The sequence below is a fragment of the Micropterus salmoides genome, unplaced genomic scaffold, assembly GCF_014851395.1.
Source record: "Micropterus salmoides isolate LMB-PRFRI ecotype aquatic unplaced genomic scaffold, ASM1485139v1 Ms_hic_scaffold_6, whole genome shotgun sequence".
NCBI classification, from domain to species: Eukaryota; Metazoa; Chordata; class Actinopteri; order Centrarchiformes; family Centrarchidae; genus Micropterus; species Micropterus salmoides.
In genome coordinates, this window is record NW_024044348.1 from 29,938,652 (window position 1) to 29,949,516 (window position 10,865).

At 41.0% G+C, this 10,865-nt stretch overlaps 1 protein-coding gene across 1 annotated transcript; it reads left to right on the plus strand.

Annotated features, from left to right (window-relative positions):
• The first annotated feature begins 2,904 nt into the window (after window positions 1-2,904).
• Window positions 2,905-5,443, plus strand: LOC119890728 (ribonuclease P protein subunit p25-like). The gene has a single exon (XM_038702108.1). It carries the CDS (start codon window positions 3,711-3,713, stop codon window positions 4,545-4,547), a length of 837 nt encoding a protein of 278 aa, XP_038558036.1. The 5' UTR covers window positions 2,905-3,710; the 3' UTR covers window positions 4,548-5,443.
• The last annotated feature ends 5,422 nt before the right edge of the window (window positions 5,444-10,865 follow it).

Sequence of the window (10,865 nt, forward strand, 5' to 3'; positions counted from 1 at the left end):
TTTCTGTTTTTTTGCCTTTGACGGAAAAACATGTCCATTTAAACGTCCAAGTATCTAATACAAACAACCATTTGCACCTCAAAGTGCTGTCACAGGGAAATCAAAGAGGGTCATCCACCCCCACCTCCCTCCGAGCCTCTGAGCCTCCCTGTTATTAATGGCGTCATCATTTTTCCTCTGCTCACTCTATTTCCCTTCTGATAGTGGGGCCTGCTTCATCGTGTTCTGCCATGTTTCTGTAATTGCTCCAACAGCCTGCCTTATGCTGAGCATATAGTTTTTGTGTGTGCGTGTGCCCATCCAAGGGGCATGTGTGTTTCTGTAAGGGTGTACATATGCATGTGTGTGTGTTGCTCTGTCCCCCCACCAGGGCCGGCTGTGAGTTTGTGGGGCAGAACCAAGCCGCGGGCGAGCTCCACAAGGAGCGAAATGACAGCCTACAGGCCACCATTGGTTGATGACCGTGAAAACACTTGCGGTTAACGTAAAGTGAGCGACCGGCTGTCTCAGTGAGGCACCGCGCCTATGTGCAGCCCTTACAACTGCACAACATGCACCCCCAACAACTAGACTCTGCATTGCTGCAACAAACAACAAAGAGACAGCCCTACAATTCATAACAGCAGCCACTTCAGACGTCTGAAGTACATAGCAAAGAGGGAGAAAAGCAAGAGACAACCACTACTATTTGTCACAGTCTTGGGGAATAAATGTTTTTTCTTTGCTAAAATTCTGGTGGGCATGGAGAAAAAGCAGAGGGTGGTTGTTGAACGAAGACTGGGAAGCAAGCGAAGTGCGTATGCAGGAGAGAATGCCTAGACTGTCACAGATGCCAGCCAAGGTCAGACAAAGTGAGGAGTAAGTGCTTAGCTACAGGAGCAGAGGCCAGCTCTATGGAGGAGGTGTGAAGGAGTGAGTGACCAAGCGTGAGCGCTGCCGCCTCTACCCATCATTAAATGAAGCCACTTAAAGGAAAAAAGTGCTCCGCTCAAAAAGGTCAATACACGCTTCTGCAAAGCCCTGATGGTTTTATTTAGCCATCTGGAGAACAGTTTTGTCTTTGATGGAGACACAAAAAGTTGTGAATATGTGTCTGAAGACGCTTTGCTCAGAACCCTGCATTTTTACTCAGAAGCTGAATTGCTTTATTTATCGCATTCCCGCGAGCAAACAGGTTCCTAAACTTAAACTGAGAAGCAATAAATTGTGTGCCAACATCATGTAGTAAGGAGGGACAATTACAGAACTTTCTTTGTTGTTTCATTAATTTTAACCTCTCTGTGGTTAAATCAGACTTCTTTTACCCCCTGCCCTCTTGCATTTCTTTCTTGCCTCCTCTCGCTCTAACTCTGAACACACACACACACACACACACACACACACGCGTGCACACGCACAAACACAGTTTATTATGCAGTAACATTACCAGATCCCCTTAGGCAGCTGTGCATCTCTGTATGACTGATGAGGGTAATTTCTCCCAAACAACAGAATGATCACTTTGGTTGTGAGCGCTACAGACCCTCTCTCCTCCCCTTGTCTTCCCTGTCTCCCATTTTCTTTTTAGCTTTCAAAAAAGGCAAGAAAAAGAAAGATATTTGTTAATACGTCTCTTGCATTGTCTGGAATGGCTAAGGAGATAACTAAGCTCTCCCTTCACATACATACGAATGAAAAGAAAGTGAATCATTCCATGGATCCAGCCAGTCTATTGATTCTTCAATGATGATTCCCGTTCAGACTCTGCTAATAAAAAGACATTCATCCACATTCCACTCGGAGCTGGAGGTGTGTGTGTGTGTGTGTGTGTGTGTGTGTGTGTGTGTGTGTGTGTGTTTTTCCTTGATTACCATAGGGATCCAATATAATACACATGCCACTGTGAATTAGCCTCACTCTAAGGACTGGGCTGAGCCACAGTGAGTTTATACTGTCTGTGTACTACTGTGCACCATGGGATATACTGAGCAGAGAGTAGTTAGGACTTGTCTGCCTCTCTCTCTTGGCCTCATAGGTTCAGCCTCAGTGGGCTGTCTTTACCTATTCTCCCATCTGTCAGTCACACACAAAAACAAATCCACCTGTCGACCGGGAGACTGGGCTGAACAGAGCGATGCTACAGCTGTCTGGGCCTGACTTGGTGCAGAAGGGAGCGAGCCAGCGCCCTCCACTGGTGATGGAAACCCCATTAAGATGCTTATTACCCCACCTGTCAGCCCCATCTCCTCACCTGCACAGATACGCCAGACTAATGAAGACAGTCACTATTAATACAGCACCTTGAACATGGAAGTCATGCCTCTATGCTTTTTGTTGTCCTTGTGTCCTTGATCACAAGGGCTCTTCAGCCTTGCAACAATATAACAATCGAAGCGTTAAGAGACAGGCATTCTTACCGCACCACTTGATTGCCTCAACAATAAAGCTATTAATGCTGCATTATGTAAATTGTAATGGTCACAAACATCTAATAGGATAAAGGCTAAGTACAGTGCAATTTAATGCTGCTGACTTTCAGTGGCTCTTTGAAGGATGTTTTCAATTATAAGAGAGCTAATTTAATTCATTGTTTCGTAGCTGAAAATGCATTTTTAAAGGTTGACTGAGTCTCTATTTCAGAACTCAGGTTCAATCAGTCATGTACATTGAACACTGGAACGTCCTCTAAAGAGATTGACAAAGTTGCCGGGGATCTGCGTTCTAGGTTTTAAAGGGACACAGTAGCCCTGCCCTTCTCTTTTTCCTCAGATGGCAGGCTCCAGTTGTGGAAGGGAGGGTGTTCATCTAAAAGATGAAAAGACCTGCGCCTTTAAGAGGGCTGTCTCCCCTTTCCCTCATGCTCCCCCTCAACCACACAGACACTCCTCCTGTGAGCATTTGTGAGGCAGCTCCTGTCCCTTATGTCTCTTTGTGGGTAACAGAATAGACTTCCCAGAGCATCACTGGAGACAAGACAGAGCTCTTGGGAGGACACCCCTGGTGCAGAACTCCACGCAACCCTGGCCTCGATTACTGTGGATGCCCAGATGAGCACAAGGAGAGGAGACACAGACCTACTCAAGCTGGAGAAAAAACATCCAGAGGTCCTAAACAGGAGGTGGAACTTAACAGCTGGACAACCCAAGAGGTCAATTTCAAGCTGAAGACGACATGATCAGCAGATCAAAATCAACAACGCTGGACTGGATTGCTAAGAAAAAGGTGGAGTCTTAATTTGAGTTTTCAGTTTTTCTTTAGAAAAGTTTTGTTAAAGGACAATCAACAAAGTACTTCATATATTTTGCAGCTATTAAGGATAAAAGCACCATACAAAATGCATACAAATGAAGGAAAGAGGATAATTTAGCTTTTTTTTATTTTTATTATTCTTATCCATCTCCAGAGTACTTTCCTAACAGTCATTTGTGGTATGAAATTGAGATGCTCTTTAAAGAACATCTTGAATGGTCCCAACAGTGCTCTTAATTCACCAGCCAGGCGTTTATCTTATTTCTCCAGCTCTTTCTGGGAGGGAGCATTAAAGACTTCATTGATAGTGCTCTTGGGGAGCGGGTAATATTTCTTATATGAAGTCCTGAAACTTTACAGCTGTTGACTAGAGGGAGAGAAAAGTGCCACATACATAAGAACATTATTTTGATTGCTGTTTTTCATGTGGAAAAAGTGTGTGTCTGGACTAATATTGCAGTGGAGCATTGAGGACAGAAGAAATGTTCACAGGGTGTGGAGTGGTCAGTGGCCAGAACCAGTACATTGCCAGAAATGCTGTCAGGCCCCACCCAGGACTAGAGGTGAACATACCAATTCAAATGGAGAATGGGGTAACCCCAGGGACCTGCTCTGTCTACCAGGATCAAACTTACGTGAATGCTGGCCAGCCAGCAACAGTGGACAATGTTTCCAGCCCGCTGAAACCAACACCACTACCAGTCCCTCCCCCTGCGATCAAACTAGGGCAGGAAGGGTTCAAGAAAGTCTGTCGAACTGAGGAGGACAGCCCCTGTCCCTTTCCAGGACTAGCCTCTGGGGTGCTGGAGATGCGTGTGAAGGAGGGAAGTAAGATTCGCAATTTAATGGGATTTGCCATGTCACGGATGCAGGGAGAGAAGGGTTTAAGTGGGGAAGGTGTGAGTGGTGGTGGGCTCAGACAGGTGGTCTTCACTGGGTCAGGCCGTGCTGTCACAAAGACCATCACCTGTGCTGAGATCATGAAACGAAAAGTGGGGTCACTACACCAGCTGACCAAACTGCGGTACAAGGTGGTGAAAGAGGTGTGGGAGAGTACTGAAGGGGGCACATCTGAGATGACGGTGCACAGGACTGTGCCCTCCATCAGCATCCTTCTTTCCAAAGATCCACTGGATCCACAGGAACCAGGCTATCAGCCTCCTGAGACACTCAGTGCATTGTGGGAGGAGAGAGAGGGTGTCGAATCTGCCTCGCAGGAAGCATGCAAGAGACCTCTTGGACCCTTGCCATACAGCAGTTTCTCTCACTGTAAGAGAGTGTGTTTGGGGGAAGGGGTCTCAGTCCACCCTCCTCACTGACTGGCTGAACTGGTGTCAAACAGTGGAGAGGATTGAATCAGAGGAGTTAATTTGGCGCTGCCCTCCACTCAAGCACAATGCTGAGACAATCAGAACACTCACTCAGACAGAACAGTGCTTTCTCAGAAGAACTGAGTACCAATTCCAGCCTCCAGAGGTCAGTTTGACTGGGACCTAAAAGCTTGCCTCTGTACATACAGCATTTAAGGGATGTGTTTCTCTGCACGTCCAACATGGTCTTTCACATCCACAGAACTGTGATGATGTGTGCTATAAAATCTTTAAAAGATTCACATCCCATTTCACACCAACAAAAGAAAAAGCCATGAATCGCACAGGTTCCAGATTCTTTCTTGCAGTAAACTATCTACAGCCTGTGTACTAAATCATTTATTAGCATCTCTATTCCTCACTGCTCTTAAGTGTGTCATAAAAACACAGAGTAGATCCAAGAGCATAAAATAAAATAAAAAAGCTAAAAGCCATTGATGGTATGACAGATGCAAAACATACCAATTTTATTTGTCTGATTATTAACTCTCATGAAAACAAAATTAAATAAACAAATTCCAATGGAAATTCTCTTTTGTATTTCATCTTTCTTACTCACACATCATTGAATTTGCAAATCTCTGATTGAACAGAAAATCACAGTGTGCTGATCTTTTGATAAGAATAACGGCAGTGAAATTTGTCAGTAGAAAAAGCTGATTTAATGACAAAGCTGTTGATAAGGCACAGCTCCTAAACCAACCCAGCCTGACAGATATGCCTAGGGCAGAAATACAGGCACAGATTATCATTAAGATAACAACATAACATCACACAACACAGTGGAGAAAAGGATTAAAACTAGGCTTGACAGAGCTTCTGCACTACACTGTTCCTGCAAAATATGAAACCAAGGCAACACGCTATTCTCTTTCCCCTTTCAGCCAATAGGCCTACGCATACTTCATATCTATTGTATAGCACAGTCTACCTCTTCCGCTATATTTTACCATTTTTCAAGCAAAATAATATGCTCAACAATGTGGTCTAAAAAGAGCCAAGTTTTCACAGTAACACCATGTACCTGTAGCTGACTGAAATAATAAATGAAATGGCTGCAGACTTTCTCCAGTTGACATTTTTTATGCATTGCCTCTCTGCATTGTCACACCATTTAGATACCATTTTAGTTGTAAAAAGAGTACCTCTGAGTAGTTACTGGAGCTTAACTGGATGCTGCAGACATCTATGGCAATTGGATCAAAATTCAACTCCGAGCAGAATGCACAGTAGTAGGAAAAAAACAGCTGGGAGCATACGCATTGAATTTTATGGATTAAGGATTTCTACATATATTTCTTTCTAAAAAGTTGTCCAAAACAAGACAAACAAAATAAACCTTCCTGAGAATTATTTTATCCGAATACTTAAAAACTTTCTTCCACTTAATCAACCATGTCCTCTGGGGATAATAACTTAGACAAGTGGAACATTGTCTGAAGCTTTTACTGTTGATCTTAATGAAAATCTGCAAACGCAGATGTCGGCACCAGAAAGTAAATTGATCAAAGAGACTCCTAACTGGGGAGACAATTCTGTTACAGCTTGAAATTAAGAAAAAAGGAGAGTTCACTCCTATGGCTTTAGCATTAAAAAAAAATCCTTTTTCTTTCATAAGAATACAAGTCGTAATAATTCATATAGTGGTCAGCCAGCATTTTAACAATCTATGGCGGACATAGTGATTAACCTCCCTCTCGATCCCATTAAATGAATCAGAGCACAGCAGAGCACCCAAGGTTGAATAAGAAATGCTGCGACTGCAATACAGCATATATGTAGCAAACTGTGTGTCCTCGAGACTGCTAGAAGGTTATCACTTCATGTCGTTGTTATCACAGAGTTAACAGCTTTCACCCAAGAGCCTATGGGACAGCCAGTCTGCGATGCAGGTCAAAAAGATAATACCGCTATAAGTAAATTTCAAATCGACCTGCATCTGTTATCAAGCATTAAGAATTCTGGGCCAAGTGTAAAATGCAGTGGGGGTAATTAGGGATAACGGCATAGTGTACCTGAGTGAGAGACCAGATAAAACATACTGACAAAAGCATTATCCCAGAGCTAAATCCAATGTGGCTGGCACGAAATAGCATGGTGGAGGAGTCAACAAAGTGCATTTTAGGAATGTGGACAAGGTTATTCACAAGCTGAGAGTCTATTTTGCCAATAATGTTTGTTTTCAAAGAAACAGTCAAGGTGAATTTGGAGGAGATAGAGGCCTAGGCCTAAACTGCACAGTGAGTGTTTTGTTTACCTTGCACAATATATATTCAGTATGTTTTAACTGAGTTTACTAGTTAAAAAGAGACATAGGTCAAAATTTGACCACTGATCAAATTACCCATACCCCCCCCCCCCCCCCCCCCCCCTCCAAGGTGTTATATAACTTGCTGTTAATGCAGTTGATGTAAAGAAAAATCTAACTGACTGTAGAATGGATGACACTGTTTACATTTTTTTTTAATTACTTTAAAATGGTAAAGCAGAGAAAACTGTATTTTGGATGTCTTACTAAACAGTCCTTAAATCCCTAATAAAATGAACATCATTATGTTAAGACTGACCCACCATAGTTCCCTTTATTATGGCAGACACAACAGTAACCTTCTGTTTATCAGACCCAATAACTACATGCACTGAATGTGAATAAATTCATTTTGAAGTTAACATAATGAAAGTGTTGGCACTCTATTTTCCCTTCTCTGCCGCTGCAGCAGATGAGAGTGAGGTCTCTGGGATGGTGTGGGAGTTCGCTATCTCCCAGCCTCCAGATGGCTCCGTCTTCTCTTATCTAGAAGAATGGGTGCTGCCTCAATTTTTCAACTCGCCTTATCTTGGAATCCTTTAAATTGAATATTTACTGGGCCTGTGTTTTCTGCCTGTGTTAGCCCTCTGAAGTCGACATTCCTCTTGCTTGTTGAGACAGGCCAAAAGGTTTTTCTCACTCATACACTCCCTTTGTCTGCCTTGTCAAGTAATGGGACAGTGATTGATTATGTGATTGCCAGGAGAGAATAGAAGGTTACGCAGTTAAGCAGAGAGCAGTGGAGACATAAAGAATGGCCATAGAGGGAAAATGTTCAACAATAGAAAAAGTACATTACCCAAACATGACATCACACAGACCCCCATTTTATGTCAGGAGTAAAATAGATTAAATTAATCACTTTCTGACTAGTCTATTGTTTCCTGCATAGTATACACTAGAGGTTAAGAGAACACTTAAGCAGCCATTGAAAACATCTTATTGCAATATGACTGGCTGTAGTCTATCTGCATAAACAAGCTGTGCCACAGCTACTCCCTGGTAAGTGTCTGGAAATGTCTTTTCAAAACCATTTTGGAAATGCCTCCATGTTGGATTAATCAGTGCAGCTGAGGATGTAATTGCTGTGCTGAAGTCAAAGCTGTAAGAGCAGATAATGAACACTGACTACAGGGCTGCCAGAATCCAGGGCAAAAGAAATGAGAAGTTTGGAAACCAAAATGTCTTCAGAAATCTTAAAAAAAAAGCTTTGACAGAAAGTAAAGGCCCCACTGTATTTACACTAAATAAAGACATATAACATATGGCTTAGTGGTTACTAACATGGAAATGTATGCTTGTGACAGCTGCATCGTGCTGTTAGAATCTAAAAGCAAATTGAGGCAAAATTACATTCCCTTTAAAGGATTTTCTCAAGCTAAATTACGTGTACATGTTTTTATGTTTTAATGTAACATGCACGCATCTGTCAGTTCTGTGAATTATATAGCCCAAGTATATGATAAATTTTCTTTCATGAGGGATGGGCAAAGGTGAAGAAAACCAACAGGTTTTTTTTCTAACTGTTGCTGCCCCCTGGTGGAGAAATAGATCAAAGGCAAGAAAAAGATACATCCCTTTGCTCAATGGTATTATTAGTAGATTTGCTGATATCTATGGCCCTGTTCACTAGATGGTTTGCACAACAAAGCTAAATGGGCACAGAATAGATTATTATATGTAATCATGTTTTAATAATATAATAAAGCATATACAACAAGCAAATGGGTGCTGCGGGCAATGATATTTTTTAAATTGTTGATAATGATTTGTTGCTTTTACTCCTACATTAATTTCACTTTTCAGTGTACAGACTACATTGTACCCTTTTATTATCCCCTCCCCACTGGCAATAATAAGGACTTCAGACTCAAATGGCTTAAATATTTTAAAGTATAAAGGAGGTCTCCTATATTATGAAAAACACTCATAATATACACTGTATAGTCTCGTCTAAAAGGTGTTGATGAGAAACAGGAGAGGCTACACTTACGGTCTGATATTTGTTAAATGAAGCAAGACTGAAAAGACACCCATGTGTACACACACACACACACACACACACACACACACACTGCTGAAGCTTATGTCAGCACCAGCAAAGACTAGCTTTGTTCTGTTTCAGTCATTCCCATTAAAAACTGGAGGTAGGACAGTTCAGACTTCAGGGAAAACCAAGATAAATATTATAATGGTGAGACAGAAATGATGAGCCCCTCTGGCTTGGCCCGCCTTTGCCCTCTCACCCTTAAGTTTAAATGTGCTCATGTACAATATATGAAAAATGTAATTCTGGCTAATATGGTGACTAAACTGCTCTAAAGTATTAGCTGTGTATAATGTGCAGTGTTCTTGGGTTGCATATTAACATTCTTTAGTCTTCTACTCAGTACAGATAGAGTGATGAACAGCTGCTGCCTCACGGTGTTATCAGTGTAATTGAATCCCCCTTTCCAGTGTGATCAATATAATCACTGAAAAGAAGGCACAGAGGTTTTCCTAAGCATCTTGCCCTTGGAACAGCAAGGGACTAAACATCTCTCTATAGACTGTTCTTCAACTTTGAAGAATACACAGTCTAACTGCAAATATTATATTTTTTTAAATTATTAAAAGACTATTATTATTATTCGGATTGTTTGGAGAAAATAAAATATATTATTTATTTTTTCTTTAACTATAGTATTCTTTAACAATTTAATAACAGTTTAAATTCACCTACTTCAACATTTACTAAGGTACATTACCTTACAGAATATTACAATCATTGTACAGTATATATTCAGTAAATATTAAAGATAATGTTTTAGTCCGATCTGTCTATTTTCAATGTTTTATTTTTTTATATATTTTTTTTATTGTATTTAGTCTATTTTAGTTATTGTATGTAATTTGGCCTATTAATTGTATTTACTCACCTAACTCATTTGTTTTTGGGATTTACGTGAAGGTGTTGCTGCAGTACTGCAATTTCCGTTTGAGATTAATCAAGTACTCGATTTACCTATCTAGATATATAGCAAGCTAGCTGCAGCTACCAAGACAGACTGAGAGAAAGACAACATTTAGGATCACAGATTCCCTAATACTGTTGAAGAAGTTTAGCAGTGCCCAGTGTTGATCACAAATATATAACCCTGGCAAGTGCAATATTTAATAGAAACCTAAATTGACAGTTGCTGCAATAATAAATTCTCCACAGCTCAAATGTCAGTTTTAATTAGATACATATTAAACATCTCAGCATTTAAAATTAAAAAAATATTTGAGGGACTATATGTAGTTTCTTTAATGAAATAAGTTACTTATTGCCTATTTGTGAACAGTTTATAACCACATAAAAATGAATCATTTGCCTGCTTCATCGGTCACTTGTAACAGCCACTATGCTGCTTCCTATGTGAAGAAATCGGTTTAGATTTTCAACAGAATCCATTTGATTGCGTAGGCTGGTCATGCATGCTCCTGAGCCCCTTGCCTACTGATTCTGAACTGTACACAGTGTCAACAGGGCAGCTAACAAAATGGAGTCTACTAACGCCAAAAAACGACCAGCTCCCAGGACAACACAGACTCCAACACAAACTTGTTTTTGCCCGACATCACGAAAAAACACAATCAACATCAGATTTTGTGTCACGGACAGACTCAGAGTTGGCTTTCATGCTATTGGACAGGGAAGCTAACGTGACTGCAAAGCATGTCAATTAGTGTGATTTTGTGTTTAAGTTTGCTCAAGTTATATAAAATTTGCTAGCTAATGCCCATCATTTGCTGACATTATCTGTTGCAAAATACTATAGTTAAATGGCTTGCTACATTACTTTATCAGCCAACACTGATACCGGTATTATGTTAAAGTGTTGTAGCCTGCGAGACATGATTTAACGGTAAAACAAATGTGGAACGATTTGTTTCTAAAACCAACAGTGATGCAAGGCAGGGGCAGCCAGCTAGAT